General features: G+C 42.0%; 1 protein-coding gene across 1 annotated transcript in view; it reads right to left on the reverse strand.

The window, feature by feature from the left end:
• PLCB4 (phospholipase C beta 4) overlaps positions 1-22,369 on the reverse strand; it is a 362,644-nt gene that overhangs the window by 97,765 nt on the left and 242,510 nt on the right. Inside the window, exons 8-12 of the mRNA XM_045011149.1 lie at positions 14,849-14,928; positions 13,801-13,854; positions 6,682-6,763; positions 6,013-6,113; positions 5,334-5,391 (exon numbers count right to left, since the gene is read on the reverse strand). Of these exons, the coding sequence (XP_044867084.1) occupies positions 5,334-5,391; positions 6,013-6,113; positions 6,682-6,763; positions 13,801-13,854; positions 14,849-14,928 (375 nt within the window). The remainder of the gene's footprint in view (positions 1-5,333; positions 5,392-6,012; positions 6,114-6,681; positions 6,764-13,800; positions 13,855-14,848; positions 14,929-22,369) is intronic.

The raw sequence follows: 22,369 nt of genomic DNA on the forward strand, positions 1-22,369 counted from the left end.
TTCTTTACAACCAACACACTGGCATGTGTGGTTGGTTTATTTTAAGAAATTACAACTAATGCCAATTTAATCATGCAGTTAATGAAGCATCCTTTTTTATTAATGCTATTGGCAGTCGACAGCATCTGAAGTATAGCAGTTAAGTTCACTATACGTTGGCTATCTGGATATCTAAGTAAATCTCAGATGAAATATGAAATGTAAGCAGCTGAATGCAGGACACACCTTGCTAAGCATCTCTCAGGAGCACAACACGAGCATGCAACTGTACAGCCAACCACATGTAATCACACGTGACAAGCTTGGCACCATTAGTGAAAATGCATCATTTGAAACAACTGAAAGAAAGAGGAGGGGAGGCTCTTATTAAAGAAGAGTGCTCTTCCCCACTTCACTCTTCCACGGATAATCGTAAATAGAACAGAGGTGACACGGGAAGAAAATAGGTGGGAGAAGGAAAACGACGCTTCTTAGCGATCACAGCCAAAAAATTATTGCAGGGAACTAACAGTAATATTTTTGTTGTCGTCACGATCACTGCTCAGTAGCTTTTTTTTTTTTTTCTTCATTTGGGGAAAACATATGTCTCTAAGCTGAGTTAATTAAAAACAATTCTGGTACTACTTGACAATTTGTGTGATGTTATTAAAAAAAAAGGAATGCCAAGCAGGATCCCCTGCATAAATGTTTTATGCTAGTGAGTTTGTTGGCACAGGGAATTTATAATGCAAAACAACATAGCTGACCAATATGAAAAGCATAAAGCTCCCAGGACTAATCACATATGTCCAGCAAAGCGGCTGTTGCTTGTTCTAGTTACCATATTAGACAGGATCCATACCTTTCTACTAGACGTTCCTTAACAAAAGGAGGGTAAATCATTTCAGGGGAGGAGGCTAGAGGGTGCCTGTTTACTTTGGAAAGAGGAAGAGGGAAGAAACAGATGCTCTCCAAATATCGCCACCCCATCATTTACCTCCTAGCTAAATATTTGCTGATATGTGAAACAACTCATGATTTGCTAGAAGCCAGTTTCATTATTAGGATTTATGAGGTCCAGCAGAAATAATGGCCTCTTTCCACCAAAAACAGAAAGGGGAAACTTACTAAACAAGAAGGATCCAATCTCCCATTTCATCTTATTTCTTTGCTCAGCAGAAAGCAGGAGTCCAGGCCAGCCTGTACTGAATTACTACTTTTGATAATTACACACATAGGCCAAAGCTAAAATCTGTGGCTGCAAATAAATGGCAGGAGGAACTCTCAGTAGCTTTAGGTCAATTTCATCTTTCTATTATTTTTCCTTTTCTTTAGATTTAACTTAAAAAAAAGAACATACGCACAGAAGTGCCTGACAATAATTATACTTATAGAAACAATCTACCAGCATTAATAATGATACATAATTAAATTAACTAACTGTCAGCCTGAAGCATTAAACAGTCAAAATGGAGCTAACAATTTACCTAAGCCAACAGACAATAAAAAAAATGGAAAAACTCCAGAAAAGCCTCACTCCCAAATCAGACATACCCAGGAACATACCTTCATCCTTCCCTAAAAATCCTATCAAACAAATTGCTTTTGCAACCTACAACATGCCTGGAAGGTCATCAAATTCAGGCTATTTTGGAACAAAGTGGAAACAAGTTCAGAAGTCCCAGGGCCCTCGTTAAGAACGCCCTGCCAGCAGCCACTGCTTTTTTATAATGATGATAAACTTTTATTGTTTGCAGTATTGCTGTAGCCATGTTTGTCCCAGCACATGGGAGGGACAAGGAGGGTGAGGTAATAGCTTTTATTGGACCAACTTCTCTGGTGAAAGAGACCAGCTTTTGAATTACACAGAGCTCTTCTTCAGTTCTGGGAAAGATACCAAGGGCTTGGCTACACTTGTGAGTTAGAGCACATTAAAGCAGCCCTGGGCACCCTAGCTCACTACCCATCCACAGTGGCAAGGCACAAAGAGCTCTCTGACTCCAGGGCTAGAGTGCTCCTGGTACTCCACCTCGGCGACAAGATTAACACTTGGTGCACCTTGGCTGAAACGCCCGGGTGTCAGTGTGAACAAGGTGTTGCATTACTGCGCTCTGATCAGCCTCTGGAAATGGCCCATAATCCCCTTAAGTCAAGTGGCCCCTCTTGTCATTGTTTTGGAATCACTGTAGGAATGCAGATATGCCCTTTGAAAGCTCCGTTTCTGACAGCCGGTGCTTATCTGCTCTGAGACAAAGCAACCATTACTGTGGAATGCTGCGTGTGAGAGAGAGAGGCGGAGGGGGCAGAAGGGCTCTGCTGCTGTCTGAACTTACAAGACAGCATGCTGACATGCTCTCATCCCCCCAAAAACCCACTCTGTCTCCCCACACATACACACAACACACCCTGTCACACTCCACTCTACCCACTTGCATGCAGGGATAGCTACCACAATGCACTACTCTCTGGAGCCATTGCAAGAGCTGCTAATGTGCTAATGCTAAGAGCAGCTGTTAGTGTGGACAGACTGCAGCGCTTTCCCTACTGCGCTCTGCGAAGGCTGGTTTAACTCAAAGCGCTCTACACCTGCAAGTGTAGCCATGCCCTCAGTGTCACAGTGAAGTACAAGGAGGAAGAGACTGTTAAGTGCAGGAGTTAACACGTTGCAAAGGACCATTCAAAATGAAGTGGGCCATTAACACCTCTGCAACCACAGAGCAAAGGAGAGTTAGGGCACATCTACACACATAGTGCTGCACCCACAGAGTTGTTATTGGGCCATATGATGCACTGGATGACGGACACCACATGTTGTGATAGGCATGTGTATGACTCATGGATTTTAAAAGGTGTGTTGTGAGGGGTCTTGATCATTGTAGCATGGAGAGATGTCTGCAGGTTTTGCATCTGTTGTTCTGGCAGGGTCTGGTGTCACTGAGTTGGTATGTCGTGGTTTGTGTCTGATGATGAGCTTGGTGAGGTTGAGAGGCCTGTCTGAAGGCCAGAAAGTGAGGTTCTAGAAAACATAAGTGCTGACTCCAGGGTGCTCTGGGGATCGAGGACTCATGGAAAAAAAAATAGTGACTGCTCAGCACCCACAAGACACAGCTGTTCAGCAGTGCCACCGATCAGCTCTTTGGTGGCTGGGGGAAGTGCTTGGGTGAGGGCGGAGAACAGGCAGTGACGGGCAGGCAGGGGCCTCAGTGGAGGGGGTGGAGTGAGGGGGAGAAAGGCAGAGTGAGGGCATGGCCTTGAGGGAGGAATGGGGATGGAGCAGGCGTGAAGCACCCCCAGGGAAAAATAAAAGTGCCTATGCCGGAAAGATTGCTTTCAGGATGTGGTCCTCATCAAATATGGGTGAAATGAGACAATCACTACATTCTTGAATGAACTCATGCAGAAAAATGATCAAAGACCAAACCACTATATCAACTGTGAAACAATCACTCCATATCTGGCCTCACAGCCCTCGTCTTCAAAGGAAACCTGCACAGCCCTTTAATGTCTCTTTCAACAATCTGTAACCTTGGTTGTATGACTGCAGAGTTGTTGATGGCCCACTTCATTCTGAGTGGTCCCTTTAAACATGTTGTTAATTCTTACGCTTAACAACCTTGTATTTATCTATGACACTCTGAGTACCTTTCCCAGATCTAAAGAAGAGTTCTGTGAAAGCTTCTCTCTTTCAGCAATAGAAGTTGGTCCAGTAAATGGTATTACCTCACCCATCTTGTCTCTCTCAATAAGCTTTTATGTTTTCCAGCTCGAGCGCCTCTACTGACTATGAACAGACATCCTCTCTCTCCTCCTTCACATATGGTTCACGGTTGATATGTGAAGGGGGAGACAGAGGATGTCTTAGGTAAGTAGGTTCTAGGCCACTTAAGGCCTTACACATAACGACCAACACATTAAACTCCACTCAGGCTATGACTACACTAGAAAGCCGCTCTAAGCTGAAGGGAGAGAGCTCTCCCGTCGACTTAATTAATCCACCCCCAATGAGCAGCGGTAGCTATGTTGGCAGGAGAAACTCTCCCACCGACATAGTGCTGTTCGCACTGGTGCTTAGATCTGTGTAATTTATGTCACTCAGGGGTGTGGATTATTCACACATCGTACCAATCACGGCCTAGTTCCTATAAGCACCTACACATATGCTTAGCTTTGTGACCATGGATTTCAATGAAGCTACTCACAGTAGTCAGATGAAGCACATACAGAATTGTTTGCAAGGTTGGGGCACACATGGGGCAGCCACTGAAGTGCGGTTTACTCCATGTGCCTAGTCCATTGGACAGTGATAAAACTTAATTTCATCACTCATTTTCTTCTACGTCTTTAAAAAAAACAAACCTTTGTGTTTGGTTCACTTTTGGTGATCAATAAGGTATATGCTGCTTTTTGAACATAGAGCAAAAGGGCCCTCTTTTAGATACGCTATTAACTTGACGCATGCTTAAATCTCTGCATAGAGAAATGAGAAAATAGCAATTTGTTGTTTCTGGTTTTTAAGTTTGTACTTGGATAACTCATCAGTTCCCTCAAAGACCCTATAAAGAAGGAATACAATTCTGCAGTCCATTGTGGGGAAAAGAGTTTAGTGGTACAAAAGCTGGGGAATTAATTGGTGTTCACAATACTTCATTTGTTTCAAGTAAATTCTGTCAGATTCACTGAAGTGGTGTGTAGCTCTGTGAATCATACTCCCACTCATCTTAATATGCTTTAGAAACAGAAGAAAATCACACACTTTAATCAAGTACTTTTTCCAGATACTAGACTGAGGAAACACCGCAGACTCTTGCTAATAAATGTACATTTTAGAAATACAGCTGCCAATATATTTTCTTCTATCCTACATATTTTTAATATTTTCAGAATCACATACAACTCATTAAAATATCCTTATGATTCATAGATTTGTAATAAGCAGAAAAGATTTTTGATAGTGGAGAATCAAACTACTACATATAAAAGCCCACTTCATATTTCTGTTATTCAGATACAGCAATCGGAGGCCTAAAAGTAAAATAATTGCTTATAACAAAACACTGAGTATCGCTTAATTGAAATTACATTGTATATAACAGTATAAAATGTATAAAACATACACAACAATAGCTTCACACCACAGCAAGTAATCAACAGAAGCAATCCGCAAAGCCAACATAGAGAAAGCACAAGAACATATAAGGTTGGAGCTGATTTTTGCACCTGGATATCGCCATAATGAAAAGATCAGCAGATCAAAAGCACAGCAAATGATGGCATGATACATGCAATGAGAAGACTGGAAGAAGCAAGCCACTGCAGACAGACTTGTATGGTAGTTAATGTATGAAAAAGCTTACTTCATTTAGAAAGCTCACTAATTGGTCTACCGTTAAATAATCAGTTTTGTCTCCATTGCTGAAAAGAAATTTATTAGAAAAAGTGAGTTTTCATGTATGATGCTACAGTAGGTATGATTTACATGTTGACATTGTTGATACTTTCTAAACCTTGCTGTTTCCTAACACTGAAGTAGCTGTGTATTCTCAAAATGAACAGACACTGTCAAGGCAAACAAACAGTCTATGCTTGCTACAGTATAATACCCTCTCTTCTCAGTATGATTTAACAAATGTTAATTTAGCAAACAACATGTAAGTCCTCCATTTGAGAAGAATCTGATTGAACAAACTTTTAGACTTCTTGCTTAATCTAGTTAGTTCACATACTGTGTTAATAACCTAAAGGAGCAGGTTAAAACTGTAGGAAGTTAGTAAAGCCAATGCAAAAAAAAAAGTTCCAGGTGCTTCTTTTAACTCATGTAAAAGTTGCTCTAAAATACAGAGTTAACTTTTACATTAATAATTTGGGGGAAAAGGCAAGAAAACGTAGATGTGACTTGGTTTTCAAATACCGTACATGGTATTAGGAGTCAAGGTTGGGACTGCTTTATCATGTTCAGTGTTGTACTGGTTAATACTAGAAACTAATATGACAGTAAAACAATTTAAAATTAGTTTAATATTTAATTTAACTTACATCTTCCTAAAGAGTTCCTCTATGTCCGTACGCGGACATATCTTTTGGGTTAGTTCATAAAATTTCTCATAAGTAAAAGCGGGAGGCTCAATTTCATCATTCTGAAAAAAACAACAAAAAACAAATGTTGATTTAGCAAAAGCCAGTTTATTTATTCTATCAGCATGTCTGAGTATTAGAAAAGTATTAGTAACCTGTGCCTAGTGCACATGACTTTATTTATATTTTCTGAGAAGAGCTCTCAATTTTTTCCTTATTCCAAATCTGTTCAGTGCACTTATAGTCTGACTACATGTTAACATTAAGTCTGTGAATGATAAAATTAATAATAATAATAATAATATGTAAAAAAGTAAATACAGAACAAGGACAGTCTTTATTTTGCCTGTTGAAGTTAAAAAAAATATCATTCAAGGTATCATGTGAACGTTTGAATATAAATATTCAACACACTGGGACATCAGAAAAAAGCCCTAACTAACTTTGGTACCATTTAGTATAAGCCTCATTAGTAAATATTCCTGTTTAATTGAAGTGATGACAAAGCTGTCTGAGAACATAAGGCATGTTTTTTTCACAGGACACAAATGACTTAAAACATAATGATATAATCTGATCAATTCTGTGATTTCTTAATATAAAAAAATGTTATTTTAAATTGGTAAATACCTTTCCACTGGGAAGACCTAGTTCCTTAAGTGCCTGAAAGATCACCTTTTCTGTTTTACCTGATGCAAAGGTTCTGGTAATACTAAGAAACAGGAGAAAAAAAAAGTTAGTCACTTTTTAAATAATCAGTTTCAGTCTCTTACTCCTTTTCTCCTTCAACATTTCCCCCTTTTTTTCAAACGATTTATGCAAGTACCTCTAGAGACAGTCGTGCACCAAACACAGTTGTAATAATGCTGTAAGCTTCCACGGAGCAGAACTACTAAAAGATTTAGCAAAACAGTGATCTGCCCAAAGAGCTAAGAGGTTTGGTCAGGAAGAGTTGTGCAACACATTATTCTGCTGGCAGTTTTCAACAGGATACATAGACAACTTACTGTGTCAAAAAAAGCAGCAGGATCTACAAACAAGGTAGGTATTAGCGAACTCAACTCTAGGCTTTGCTGCTTCCTCTGTGTTCACAGTGGTGACTCCCACCCTTCTGCACGATTAATCTGTCCATTTTAAGGCAGCCATCCCACAGGGAAATCCTGATCCATTCCCATTCCTCTGCTTCCTTCCGCCTCTGTTTTGAAGCTATTTCTCCCCATGATTTCATAGACTATCAGGATTGGAAGGGACCTCAGGAGGTCATCTAGTCCAACCCCCTGCTCAAAGCAGGACCAATCCCCAAACAGATTTTTGCCCCAGATCCTTAAATGACCCCCTCAAGGATTGAACTCAAAACCCTGGGTTTAGCAGGCCAATGCTCAAACCACTGAGCTATCACGAAAAACTCGCTAAATTCTGATTCCTCATATTTTCCACCAAGGCCACCTTTCACACACAGAATTTTGTTACTCTTTCCTTGCTGTTCCTTCTTCCCTTGAAAGGCTCTCTAATTCACTTCAACCAAGGCTATTCCTCCCTCCAGACAGACCACATACAACCATTTTTGCTTCCTTCCCACTGCCACTGAGACTCAAACTCCTGGACCAATTTGGTTTCTTTGTATAAAAGATGGATTTATTTCACCATCCACTAGACTAAGAGCCTCATTTTTACCTGGAACAAAATATATCCAAGTCTATGATGTCTGATGTGATTATTGTGAAGACTTTTGTTTTATTTCTGTTTCCACCAGAGATGAGCTTCAGAAAAGTCAGATCACAGCCAGCCTTCCCCCTCTCTAAAGGGCTGAGCCAAAATCATGGGCCAACTACTCCCCAGCTTTGGTGTCCGGATCTGGAGACAAATACTGTGGCTCAGGGCCAGGTCCATAATCCTAACATGAGCATTACATCAGGAAAGACTTCACAACAGCAATCTGACTAAAATATGCTGCCTTTTATATCACCAAGTGAATTTTCCGAGACTTCTTATTAATATCACAGACACTAAGTAAATACACAAAGTGAAAGAAGTGAAATACACTGTTGCCATTATTATATATTCCCATAGCAATCAAGAATTGTTTTGTTCTCCAAAACACTTAAAACCACTTGTGTAAATATTTTCCCACCAATAAAATGAAGATCAAGCCAAAGATATAAATGATAAATTAATATTTTTGGCCAAGATTTTTTTAAAACAGGTGCTTAAAGTTAGACTCCTGCATCCATATTTAGGGACTTACATAAGTAGCCTGATTTTCAAAGTTGTTGAGTAGCCAGTAACTCCCATCGAAACAGGGGCTGGAGTGCCTAAAGTTAGACTCCTATTTTAAAAAAAATCTCAGATGTTATCTAACCCTTTCTAACTTTCAGTGACATTTCACTCTACGATGTGCAGGATTGCTATCTGCAAGATTTATCATCTAACTCTAGCCCAATAAAAATTCAAATTCTACTCCACTAAAGTGCCTAGTAATTGACGTTTTGTATCAAACATCTGTTAACATTAGGATAAACAATTAATCAAAAACGGTGAGCCAAAATTCCATAGCTCTATTTTAGATGCCAAATTATCTGTTATTTCATCAAAGAAGACAGCAAACATGGTAGTAATTATTTCTGAGTGCAGCAGCCTAGAAAAAGATCACATGAATCACAAATCCAGCATGACAATTTCATTTAGCAGGAAATATTGTACATAAAACTACTGCTTCCAGTCAAATGAGACTTGATCATAGGAAATTTGCATTCTTCTTTCCTATGCCTAGAAACAGAACTGGATTACTGCTGAAGCAGGATTACTACATGACATCCTACAAGAGTTTCATTGTCAAGTGTCAACGTACTTTTCATCATTTTTTTTTTACATGTGTACTGGAAACAGGATTCAAGATTAGTAGTAGTTCATCCCACTACAATTGTTCCAGATGGGTGAAATGGCTCAGATGCAAAAAGAACTGGAACAAACCTTCACCCCCACAAAATAATCAAAACACAGAATGTTCAAAACAGTTTTTGTTTTAGGGCTTGTCTACATTACCGCACGGGGTCGATCTAAGATACAAGATATGCAACTTCAGCTACATGAATAGCGTAGCTGAAGTCGACGTACTTAGATCTACTTACCCCGGTGTCTTCACTGCAGTAAGTCGACAGCTGACGCTCTCCCGTCAACTTCGCTTGTGCTTCTTGTTCTGGTGAAGTACCAGAATCAATGAGAGAGCACTCAGCGGTCAATTTATCCTGTCTATACTAGACATGCTAAATCGACCCCTGCTGGATCGATTGCTGCCCACCAATCTGGCGGGTAGTGTAGACAAGCCCTTAGTTTTGGCACCTCTGCATTTCCTAGTTTTTCTGGAACTGGAAGGATAACTGCCTAGATACTATGGGAAAGTCTTGTGGCACAAAATTGATTGCCAAAAGTTACCAAATCCTGGTATCAGAGGCTATGTCTATACTACAGAGCCTATGTTGGCAGAACTAAACTGGCATAGCCTTTTAGTGCAAATGCAGCGTACTCTGACAGAAGGAGTTTTTCTGCCTATGTAAGAACAACCCCTGTCTCTGCCACTCTTATGCTGCAGAGTCTGTTGACACAGCTTTGCTGGCTAAGGGGTGTAAATTTTAAGTATAGACCAAGCCTGAGATCTCTCCTCTTTCCTTAAGAGTGGTCTATGCACAAAGTTGTACCAATTTAACTAAAAGTATAATTTTAAACTGATTTAGTTAAAATGGTGCACAGTACCATTAGGAAAGACAGCAGATTTAATCCTAGTTTATATTGATTTAGATTGCATTGGTGTATTTATGGTACAAGCTAAACTAATATACCCAGTTTTAAACCCATATGTTTCCACCTGGGGGGGGTTGCGCTGGTTAAACTAAAATCAGTTTTTAAACAGACTTCAGTTAAACTGGTGCAACGAGTGTGTGCAGACAAGGGCTTAGGATACATACCGACAGTAGCAGTGTGGGATCTACTGACAAATGCTTACTTTTTTATAATGACCATTGCATTTTCGACCAGGCTATACCAAACTTCATGAAAAACACTCACTTCTTGCAAGGTTTGCACATGAATTTCCAGATTAAAACTGCTCAGATACATTTAACAAAGCAAGTAAACACTGAACGCCTCTGAGATTTGCCCGCCACCAATTGTTATGCGTGCTCCCTCCCCAACCTACTGATGGAAACACAGGCTATGCTTATAGCCCAAAAAGACTATGTTAAAATCCAAAAAAATCCCACGAAGGACTAGTGTTTGTGTTACCCTGCACCTTGCGTAGTCAATTACACCAAGGGAAAGTCAGGGCAAACTGTTATGAACTGGTAGCATTTATGCCACTTTGCACTGTTGTAAATGACTGCACAAGGTGCAGGACTAGGAGGAATCGGGCCTATGGAGTTCCACTTTCCCAAGGCTTGGCATTCACCCAGGCCTTTTGCTGGCTGTAGTGGGGTCTGTGTTAAAGTTCAAAGAAGCACGAAGATTTCTCATTTCCCAGAGAAGACTTTTCCCTCAGGCTTCAATATCAAAATGAAATCAAACTGACAGAGTTTATTTTCCTGTCTCACGTTCCTAGTTCCCACCAGCTCTGACATGGAGACTTGCCCTCCTGAGGGAATGAAAATCCCATACGTATCCCCACAGCTGCCAAGTCTTGTGAAACTCTAGTTCACATCTTTCCTCCTCTGGGTGACCTGAGCAGTCGGACAGGTGTGGGAGAAGATGGAAGCTGATCCCTCTTACCCACAGAGGTGGGATGGAGGAGGCAGGGCTGACTGGGTAGCCTGGAGAAGTCAGACAGTATAAAGACATAGGAGGAAAGCAGGGTGTAGCCTATGCGGGATGGAGTCTAAGGGGTTGTTTAGGAAAAGCAGGGAGTGCCTGAGGAAGCCGGGGGGGGGGGGGAAGGGAGGAGTTATCAGGGGAGAGGAGAGCCTGAAGCACTGGGGAGATGCTGGGATGAGGCAAAGCCTGGAGATGTGAGGGGGACTTCTGGGGGCAGAGAAAGGACCGGAGTCTGATAGTTGCTGGGGGCAGGGTGAACTCTGGACCCATTACCTCCCGGGCCTGCCTTCTTTCACTTCCTGTCATCATCTATGTCCTATTCCCCTCAAGCCTGGCCCCCACCTTGTGCCCCGTGCTTGTCCCCCTTTTCCGTCCCCACTCCCTTTCTGACCTGCCCTATGCCAAAAGTCGCTTGGGCAGCAGAGGGCCTCCTACCTCTCCAGGCTGTCTGAGGACCACTGAGGGAGCACTGAGACAGAGGAGAGACAGTCTCCTCCCTGTCCTCATTGCTGCCATGTCACATCATAGCAGCCCCCAGGCCTCTACTCAGCCCCTCCAGTTGGAGGAAAACCTTGATCAGCTCCGTCCTGCAGGACTGTAGGAATCCGCGAGGAGGCTGTTCAATGCGTGACACCTGACAGACCAGTATCTAGCTCTACGCCCTGTGGGCCTTACTGGAACCCAGCACTACAGTTCCAACAGGCCTCAGGGGCTATAATCCCCATCGGGACCTCAGTGCCGAGGGAGGAGGGAACATACATGTACCCTACACTTCAAAGATCTGGTCTCAGGTGTGAGACCGGGTCAACAGCCTGGGTTTTCCTTTCCTTTAACCTTAAACTGCTTCCCTGACACCCCTTCCTTTCGCCCAGTGGCCGTCTCCCATATTCTCCTAAGGAAGGCATGGAAAAGAGAGAATGCTTGCACCAGAGGCTTCTCTAATGAGCCTTGAAAAAGGGCTGCCACACCCTATCAAAGGCACCAAGATGAGTGGCCTGATTTTCAGAGGTGTGGAGCACCTTCAGTTCCTGTTGAAGCTATTGGCTTAAAAGTTACAGTGTTCAAAAGTAGTTCAATGAAACTACACGTTCTGCTCATCCAAGAAGTCTGACATTTCACAGGATGACACTAAATTCATTACCATATATATTTCTTGGAGCGTCCAGCACTATACTCCTTAGCTTTGAATCTGAGCAACCAGGAGTTTCCCTCTTTATAGCATGAAAAAGGATTAGATCTGTGTCAAGCTGCCAAATGATTTGGTGGATTTATGGAAACTAAAATCCCTTCAAGGGATCACTGCTGGCTGAAATCCACATAGTATTCTTGAGTGCTAATGTCTGCTTTGGAACCACTACATTAGCAGTACAGTACGTGTGAAATCCATGCACTGTATCTTCAGATCTGTTTAGCAGTCTACAATAAATAGGGTGTGGCACATTAATTATTCCATCAAAAGGCTGGATTTATTTTTATACCTGAATTGGCTTTCATTTGAGCAAACGCCAGGAGACTACATTAGACTTCAATTCACTAGCACTAAAAACACTTTGAACACGAGCCCTTTTGGAGATCTGGTTGCCTCAGCATGGAAATTGTGTAAATCTAAGGTAACAAATGACTTTAAATTGAACAGCTTTTAGGGAGAGCCATTTATACGTACTGACCAGGACGACTGCTTCATTTAAACCAGCTATTTGAGATCCATAGATCTGATAGGAATATTTAAGTCATTAGAGTGACTGGACTGGACTGTCTTTAGTGGATCTGCACACAGAAGGGGATGGATTAAGCCTCTTCAGCATTGTTCTCCTATCCCTGTTATTCTGCAGATACCCCGTCCATGGGGGCACTATTTAGAAAGTGCCCCAGGGAGGTTTGGTGCAAGACCGAGGGACCGGCAGGGGACTGGCCATGTGAAAGGTGATATATTGATAAACCAAAGCAGCATTCACTCCTTCAAAGTGCTCTCCAGGGCTGTGGTTATGGTTTGACCCATGCTGCCCCAGGAGAGACAGGGACAATGTAGCAGGCTCTGTGGTGCTTTGCGGCTTGTCAGCTCCACAAGTCTCCAATTCCCACTCTCTCGAAAAGATGCCTGGCAGGCAACTCCATGAGGGGAATCTCACCAAGTTTTCCGGCTCCTCTTGTCCCCCCCACCATAGGTAATGCTGTGGAAGTGAGCAATATGGCGCACTATTAGCAAGAGTGGCGACTTTCTGTGTGGGAAGGAGAGAAGGCAAACTGATAGGATTTTGAGCAGGTATGTGTAAGAGAAATGCAGTAAAACAGACAGTAAGGGAAAGCGACATCAGATGTCTCAGCCAGACAACAACTGCGTACAGAGAAATATATTGTTTTGTTCCACAGTTGCCTTTTTAATCTTTGGCAATAAGTAAGCCAAGACCTTCTGTGAGTTGTACACTGCATGGCATAAATATTGTTCCAAAAGTTCCTGTGAACACAGGAATAATTCTGGCAAAGCGGCCTCTTTTAGTTCTGCAGTGAATTGCATTTCCCAATGTACCTGCTGTTCTATTTGCAATGGTCTGAAACATTTGTATGCTGCTGTTGACAAAGCCTTTACAACCTGCCTTCTAACTACTGAAAAACTCATCCCTGAACATTTAGCGTTAGTGCCTATAAGCTGCCAGATGCCCTTAGCTCCAAGTGGAGAGTTGAAAGCTCTTAACACTTCACAGGATAGGGTACTTAATAAGAAAAAAAAAATCACTGATTTCATTAGGAGGAGTGTTTCCTGTTTAAAAAGAAGGAATAGAGCAAAAATGACAATGTCTTAGTTCTCATCTTGTTGTTTATGCATATATTACAATTATCCAATATTATACAAATATAATCAATATGCAGATTAGTATCATAAAATATGATTTGATACACATTACACAAAATGTATTTGGTAGGTTGCTATGCTCCTCCAATTGTGCTTACCTCCTAACGGGAATTTTCCCATTTGTGTTTGTCAGAAACGCCAGCTTCATCCAGCTGAAATGTAGAAAAATAATTTTTTTTTAAATTGTATTTATTTATTTTAGTAAAAACAGGGTTCCAGATATTTCTATTCAAGTTACTGGCACCTGCCATCTTTGTGAAATGAACACAAAAAACAGCAGCAGTTCTAATCTTCGACTCATTAATGACCTTTTTGAAACTCAAAAAGACAAGAAGTCATAATCCATCAGCCGGCCAGAGACAGCCTGACCCTTCCGCAGGCATGCATTGTAAAGGAAGCAGTACAGAGCCCTCTGCTCGCCACAGGCTCTGCAGCACCCAGACAGAACTGCAGTTCCTGCCTTCGGGGAGTACAGGGGCTGCTTCCTTGGAATTCATAGCACTGGGCAGGCAGGAGACGAGTACCATAGCACCACTAGCCTGCACAGTGGCCTGAAAATGGGACAGAAAGAATGCTGAACCCGATAAATGGTGAGAGAAAGCAGAGGGTGTGCTGGGAAGCTCCAGGAGGCGTTCTGTCTCCTTCCTTAGCGCTCCCTGTGGAGCAGGGCAATTCTACAATGCAGAGCTGTGCTCCAGAGGCAAAATTCATCCCAGAATAATTAGAAAATCAGTACATCCCTTGACAGACAACCTCTCCCTTGCTACATGCATGCAACTTCCAAAAACAGTATCGCCCATGGGGGTGATGTGTATGTATCAAGGGAAGAACAGGCAAGACAATAATTAAAATCACACATCTCAATAGATTAAATGTACGCTTGTAAACCTCCTTACACTCTCCCAGGCAGACACCAAGCTAGGAACTTGGGAATGCTGATGTTTACAATGAAACACGAACCCTAAATGCCGTTAACACCATGTATCTCATGGGAGGTTGAAGTCTGAGGGAATTTTTCCTGTAGACTGTTTTGACAATTTCATTGGTTGAGCCAAGAAAAGAAAGGACAATTAAGACAGTTCCTATAGGAAAATATGTGGCCAGAAAAAATACACAGGCAGAAAAACAGGGAGAGACGAGCCTTACTGTTTCTTGAGGCATGTCATTGGACTGACGTTGTTAGCTCTAAAGTTATGCATGATGGATCCAAGTCCTTCTCCCCATTGCTGAAAGACAAGAAAACACGCAGGCACTCAGCTATGGAAGACAAAAAAGGGGGAAAGCAGGCCAACCCAGTCACTGGGCATGCCTGTCTCAAAGGAAAGGCTTTTCTCCTTTTCACGGAAATATACAAAATGTAGAGAACCTGACTTATAAAACTCTCTTTCAATACCCCCTTGAAAAAGAGAGCCAGCATCCAAACTGCATATTACACATTAATATTTTATTCTTCAATAAACAAAGTCATGCCGGTTCCCATTTTTCCCCCAGCTACATAAATGCTGCATCTGTAGTGCCATTAAAACAGCTTATTGCCAGCAAAGGAAAGCTGCCCACTGATTGATTTATTAAGCTCTCTATTTATAGACTGTATAAATATAAATCTCTTTCAGCTGCTGTTGGCAATATTAGCTATTCCTAAGCAACATTATACAATATGTGATGACATATTTAACTGGGTTCTATTTTAGAACAGAAATGAAGCAAAATATTAATAATCTATTGCAGACCACAGGGAGGCACAGCACGTGTGTTATGTGACTAACCAAATCTAGCTGCCTGTTACATATTCCATCATGCTTTCTTTCCAGTTTTCATCCTTAAAAAGTAAAACATTCCACTGACCATTAGGATATCTTTCAGCAAACAGCAGTATTACAGTCCTTACATAATTTCTTTATAAGGATCTATTCTTCAACTGTTGTTCAGACTTTGCTGATTTGTACTGAACACATCTGAGGATTAGGATCTAAAATTAAAACCAGTGGAAGTTGGCAATGGGAAATTTGGGTGAACAAGGACCATAAGATCAGCCCCCAAAACAGCAGAAATCTGATGACATGACAGGCCAAATTCTATCTCAGTTATGCCCGTATAATGCTGGGACTATTGCATAGACCAGTGGTTCTCAACCTGTTTACTACTGTGGGACACATTTGCAGCTCTCTATGTGTTATGTGGGCCACTTCCACACTATTACATACACACTACCTATATGGCCCTGAGGATGTCACATGGGCAATAGCTGTGTGCTGATTGGGCTGCAAGCAGCCTGCGGGGTGAAAACCACTGGCATAGACTATTGGCATCAGTGTAACTGAAATGGGGTTTGCTCCACTGTTCATTATCAACCGAACAAATAGAAAGCCTCTCATTAAAGGCCAAATTCTGTACATGGAGCTTGAACTGACCACATATGTGTCAAAATCTATCCTAGAAACACTTTATAAACAGAAGTAGATGAGTGTATCTTTCTTTTCATGAATGAGTGCTGTACGTATCTGTAAAAAGTATATGAGGGAATATTGAAGGCTTGAGCAAACTATATACAATAAATCTGACCTGTAGCCTTAGGTGGCTAAAATAACACTAAAAATGCCTATCTTTAGCACAAATAGCTGCTTTAAACACATATTGAAATTACACAGTAGTTGTGTAATTACATAACGCATGAAAACAGAGCACTGCCTCCATTTAAAGGCATCATATTGTGTTCTCAAAAACAAATTCCAAAGCTTTGCTGAAAATGTGGTTCTCTCATCTTCATATGTGGCTCGCTCACCTTCTTTTGGCTATGTGAATAAGACCACTTAGGAAAACCACCTCCCAAAGTTTTACTAAATACGCCTGTACTGTAGTCTATCAGGTATAGCTCAGGTTCTCTTTCACTGTGGTTTTTAAGCACTATTTTACCTGGTATCTCTTTTTAAAAAAGGTTTTTAAAAACATCCTAATGGAAATGAAAATGTTACCGCTGCATGAACACTGCAGTAGCATTATCTGTCCCAATGTGAGCTGGATTTGTCTGACATTCTTTAAAAGCTCTTCAATCTTCTGACTTTCAATAAGAAGTTAATTTTAAAAGCCACAGTATGCAAAAATAACTAGAGGGCAGCTAAACTAAACAAAATGCAGGCCATACAAATGTACAGTCTTTTTAAAAAAAAAAACCAACAGGTTTTCTGCTACTACATGCCACCAGATGTCAGTAGCAGTATGATGTACAATGCTGTCGATGCTAACACATGATTAAGAAATAAAGATACATGCATGTCAACTTGGATTTTCAGGCAACTATATGAAAGCACCAAGCTCGTGTCCTTAGCATTCTCTCATATTCATCAGGACCGAGTGCCCAAGGGCACCACCACTGGGAAAACCCAAGCCGAGAATCACCTATGCAGCACTTTCTTGGTGAAAAGACTAAGTCCTACTTAGGAGGGACTCGCAAACAGCCCTTCCCCAACAGGTAAACTGAGCCTGGGGCTGCTCTATTTTATGCCAACATAAGTGGATGAAATCAAAGCCAATAACTGATATGTCATAGGGGCATCCCAGCCACATCATGCCATGTTGGCACAAGGCAAAGGAGTAGCATAAGAGCTCCTACACCAGCACAGAATCACCCTTCCATTGGAGTGATGCTCCCTGGGCTGCTTATGCCAGCTTTTGGGCCAGACTTCCACCAGCTGTGCTCCACAAAGCAGCTGTACCACACTGGGGCATCTGTCCCCTTGTGTTCCATTTGGGGCTAGGTAGTACTACACAGGGGTCATGTGGCCTGCTTTACTCAAAGGTTACTAGCTTGCCCCCAAATTACCTGGGCATGGGAGAGTCAAAAAAAGGACGGTGTACAAATTGCACTGGAGCTATGGGACACTGGATGAAGAATTGAGCTACCAGTCGGTTTAGGCATATGCGCCAAGGTGTCTGTACCTGTGCATGAAATGTCACATTCTTCATCAGGCGGTCAAGGATCAAATCCTTGTGAGCCAGAAATCTTATGCCTAAAACCTAATTTTTAAGATTACACCATCCAATGAAAAAAAAAGTCTGAATATACAGTACTGTGAAAATGTTAACCTGGCAATATATAGCTTTTCAGTCATCAACCCATTCCCAGATTAAATGGAAAACTGACTAGCTAATGTGTTCTCTGTAAAAGGGGAAAAAGGAGGAGTTTATGCCTTTCCTACAACCTAACTAGTATCCTAAGGGCTCGTCTACACTTAAAAACACTGCAGTGGCACAGCTGTGCCACTGTAGCTCTTCAGTGCAGATGTTGCCTACCCTGGCAGGAGGGGTTCTCCCGTCGGCATAGGGAACCCACTTCCCCAAGAGGCAGTAGCTATGTCAACAGGAGCATTTTTCTGTTGACCTAGTGGTGTCTACACCGGGGGTTAGGTTGACTTAGCTGCAACACTCTGGGGTGTAGATTTTTCACACTCCGAGTGACAGTTTATCCCCACCTAATTTCCTTGAGTAGACCAGACCTAAAATGGACACACGGATCTGGGAACAACCCCTCTTTCTTGCTAAAAGGGAACTATCAATTTGACTTGTTCTAAATCAGCTACGTGAAGGTGAAACAACAGCAAACACTCTTCAAAGATAATCAAATCTGTTGCCTGGTGTTCAGCATCACCAAGTCACTAGGTATTGAAAGGATGACAAAGGCCACTGAAAAATTATCAAATTCTGAATTCAAGTAAACAAGGACACCAGGATAAATCCTGAATGACACAGTGTTATTCTGGATTTATACCAGTGTAACCAGGAAAGGAATCTGGCCCTTGACATCTCACCTTAGAGAAGCAATGACCATGAAATTAAATGGAAAAAATGAAGCACTGGGCACAGAAACTACAGGATGAAGAGTTGAATGCACAACTAAGTACATGGAATGTGGAGAAAGATAACTTAACTAGCTCTGTTAAACAAAGAGCCAGCTTTGCTGAATGCCTCTAAGTGGAAAAAATGAAAGAAACATTGACTGAAGAAGCCTATCTTCCAACGTTTGCTGAATAACTCAATCAAATCCTTTAGAGCTACTCAGTGACCTTGCTTTGTCTTGGTTTCCTCAATGAAACACAAGCCAGCAGTGGCAGGGTGCACAGATTGCTTGATCTCTTAGCTCTTTGTTAGCCAAGGACTTACATTTAACAGGATGAGATGCAAACTAGGGTCATTGAGAGTGACTAAAAACTGCTGTAACCTACAGAAAATGCTGTTCAGTGCAACATCAGCCATGGTTTAGTTATAGATGAGACCTGCATTACCCCCATCGAGCAAGGAGATTCCACCTTCCCTGTATCCATGTAGTCTCTCCAGTGAGGTACTTGGTCCCACATGAACACCAGGCTAAGGAACTGGGATGACGGACTGGTTTTTTGCATCTAATATTAGCCTGAGGGGGTTCCTAGTGCCAAAGACTGATTTGTTAGAGTCCAGGACATGATAATTTGTGGATAATATCTCAATCAACACTTCTAAGTGGGTGCACTACCCATCCCTCCCACACAGCCTTGCCATCCACAACCCACACAACAAATCCATCAGCATTTCCATACCCAATCCATTCGTTCCCCTTCTGCCCCACTACCAACACACTCACAGCCCTAGTACAACCCCTCTGCTTCTCTTCCCATGCACACACAAAGCGGCGTGGAAAGGGGTCAGATCCTGTGCTGCTGCTTCCAGACGTGGTCAGTGCTTCCTCTCCCCAGAAGCAGCAGCAACTGAGAGCACAAGGAGAGGAACCCTTGCCCCAGAGCTCCAGCAGGGGCCAGGATGGAGTCTCAGCAGAGGAGCTGCTACCTGCTGCATTGGTCCTTCAGTTCCGGATCCCCACGTGCAGTGCTGACACCCCCGGCCTGAGTGTGTAATGTAGAGTCCCTTGGTGGGCCACTGGCAATAAGGACAGAACCGGGAACTGCTGAGCTGAATGCACAAGCTTCTGCTGTCTGAACTAAAAGACTGTTAGCTAAAAGGCTGTGCAGACTCGTGAACCTCTGCGTGGTCCAGCCACTAGAGGGGAACAGAGCCACACGGAGGAAGCACAGTTACACACGCATCTGTGAAAGCCCTGGGACTGAGATAATTGTAGTAGTTTTGGCTAGGCAGCGGAGTTACAGATTAAGCTCTTGTTTAGGGCTAGAGTCACCAAGATTATTGTCCAGTGTGACTTACATGCCTCACTGATTTCAGGACCTGCACAGCAACTATAGGTCCATCCTTAGGAAGGGAAAAGAGGTTAGTTTGACAAACTACAGAGGCCATCTTCTGGATCTCGTCTTTGACTTGGCCCTGTTTCACTCGCATGCGGTCAGCGAGTGATGGACCCGTTAGGGGTTTCAGAATCCTCCGAGAGAACATACTGTTCCGCCACCAGGCATTCTGTTAGTAGTCTAGCAGGGAACCAGAACATTTTATCCTCAACCATTGATACAGTGGACACTAGATCTCCTCTTCTTCAATTCAGATGTCCGGTCAGTCTCACAGGTCACGTCCGTACAATGCAGATTACCATACCTGTGACACACGAAGAAGCAATAGAAAGGAGACTAGACTAGGGATTGTGTAAAATTTGTCCCATATCTGTCAACCGCAGCAAAGAGTTTCTGTAAGTTGCTACTGAGGCTGTGCTTTACGCTAAAAGAAAGCTCAGGGGCTTGTTTCCCCCACTTCCAGTGTTTCCTCTACAAAGTCCCAACTAGCATGAATGTTCTATGTGGCAAGCAGTCCGATGAACCCAGATTGCTTCCACTCATTAACAGAGCGTTTCTTGCTGTGAGGAGTTTTCCAAACACGTGCAAGATAAATCCAACTGGATCTATACCAGTTTGGCTGCTTCTCTGGGAACAGTGTCAAGAATGAGACCAAAAAACCTGATTCATTTGTCGAGTTTCACACAGTGTGATGAGCCCTTATCCATTGTGGCTTGCGAAAACCAACAGGGAGGTTTTGGGGCCACTGAAAGTCCTTCAGTGACACTTCCAAAAGGAACATAAAAGAGCGAGAGAGAAACAAAACAAAACAAAACGACACAGCAAAGCTCCTGGATGCCTTTTTCAATGTATAATGTAAAGGTTGGCCAGTAAGTGAAAATTAAGATACTGACATATCTCATGAACATAACATTAACATATCCCTCGGGGACTGGTGATGAAGCAGCAATACATAGCTCCCTGAACGGGGGAAGCAACAGTTTTGTACTGAGGCCTTATGATTCTCTGGGAAGGTTTACTTACCACCTCAGCTAGATCCTTAAGCCACATTCCAACACAACGCAAGAACCAAGAAGATACACAAGAATGCTTGAAAATGCAGGAAACTGAACAGAAAATAAAGTAATCAAAGGGTGATGAATATAAGAACAAAGAATAATAATAAAACATTGTGCTTCTGTAATGCCTTCCGTCCGAGGAACTCAAGGCTTTGCAAACGTTTCTGAACTTAGCCTCACAGCACTCTTGTGTGGTGGGCGGGTATTATTATTATCCTCATTTTACAGATAGGAGAAGCTGAGGCACAGAGAAATTAAGTGACTTCACCAAGCTCCCACAGAAAGTTTGTGGCAGAGCTGGGAAGAAAATGTGTAACTTCTCACTTCCAGTCTTGTGCTCTAGCTATAAGATACCAGCCGACTGAATATTACAACAATATTTAACCAGCTTGCTTGAAAGGTTAGAAACCCTGATTCCCCTTTGAATGCAAGCTTCCAATATAAAATAGGAATATGCCCCTAATCCTGAAAACATTTAAACATGTGCCTAACTTCAAGTGCATGAGTAACCCCATCGAAATCAATAGTTTCTGGATATAAAATAATTTCAAAGTGTTTGCAGGACTGAGGCCTAAATCACTAATGATTATTTATTTAACAAGGAACAAAGAATCAGCAGATTTCCAGAATTCTTTCCAGATACGTTCTGCAGTTTTCCCAAGGTAGTTTAGATTTAGAATGCACATGCATGTAAAACAAGAGAAAATAAACGAAGGTACAGAGAAGTTTTGTATTTGTCTTTATAAGGGCTGTGGGAATCTGCTGCTGTTCCCAATGTCTCTGGCTGTACTTGTGACCTTCCTGCTTTGATACACATCATCAGTGCTCTTCAAATTATTATTAAAATGGAAGCCCCCTGGTATTACAGGGAGATCATTTTCTCGAACCAGACTACATCTCTGCTACACTGAAAAGCAGATCCTTTCTCTAAAGTGCTCTGTGTGGAAAAACAGTGTAGCAGCCTCTGCTTTCTGATCATCAGCATTTACAGCATTTCTTTCTTCCATAAGTGCATTAACCAGATAGTAATAAAAGTTAATGTGCAATAGAACATCCATACCAATTGTTAAAACACCGGCCACTAAAAAGTTTATAATTATGCTGCAAATAGGCATGAGTTGCGACTGCTATTAAATGCTGTTGATTGTGAAACCGAGCCTATCTGCTCTGTGATCAGCCATTTGCACTGAGTTTTTGCAGGGTGGGCGGCCTGATGTAGCATCTTCTTGAAAATGCTCTATCCATTACATACATCTATACAAATTTACAAGGCAATATTCATAACCTTTTAGAACCCGATTAAACTTAAAATGGCTGCTCCTAGCTAGTCAAAATAGTTTCTGATAAATTAACTCCAGATCTCTAGTCCACAGTTATACTGA

Source organism: Mauremys mutica, chromosome 3 (genome assembly GCF_020497125.1).
Source record: "Mauremys mutica isolate MM-2020 ecotype Southern chromosome 3, ASM2049712v1, whole genome shotgun sequence".
Classification (NCBI taxonomy): Eukaryota; Metazoa; Chordata; order Testudines; family Geoemydidae; genus Mauremys; species Mauremys mutica.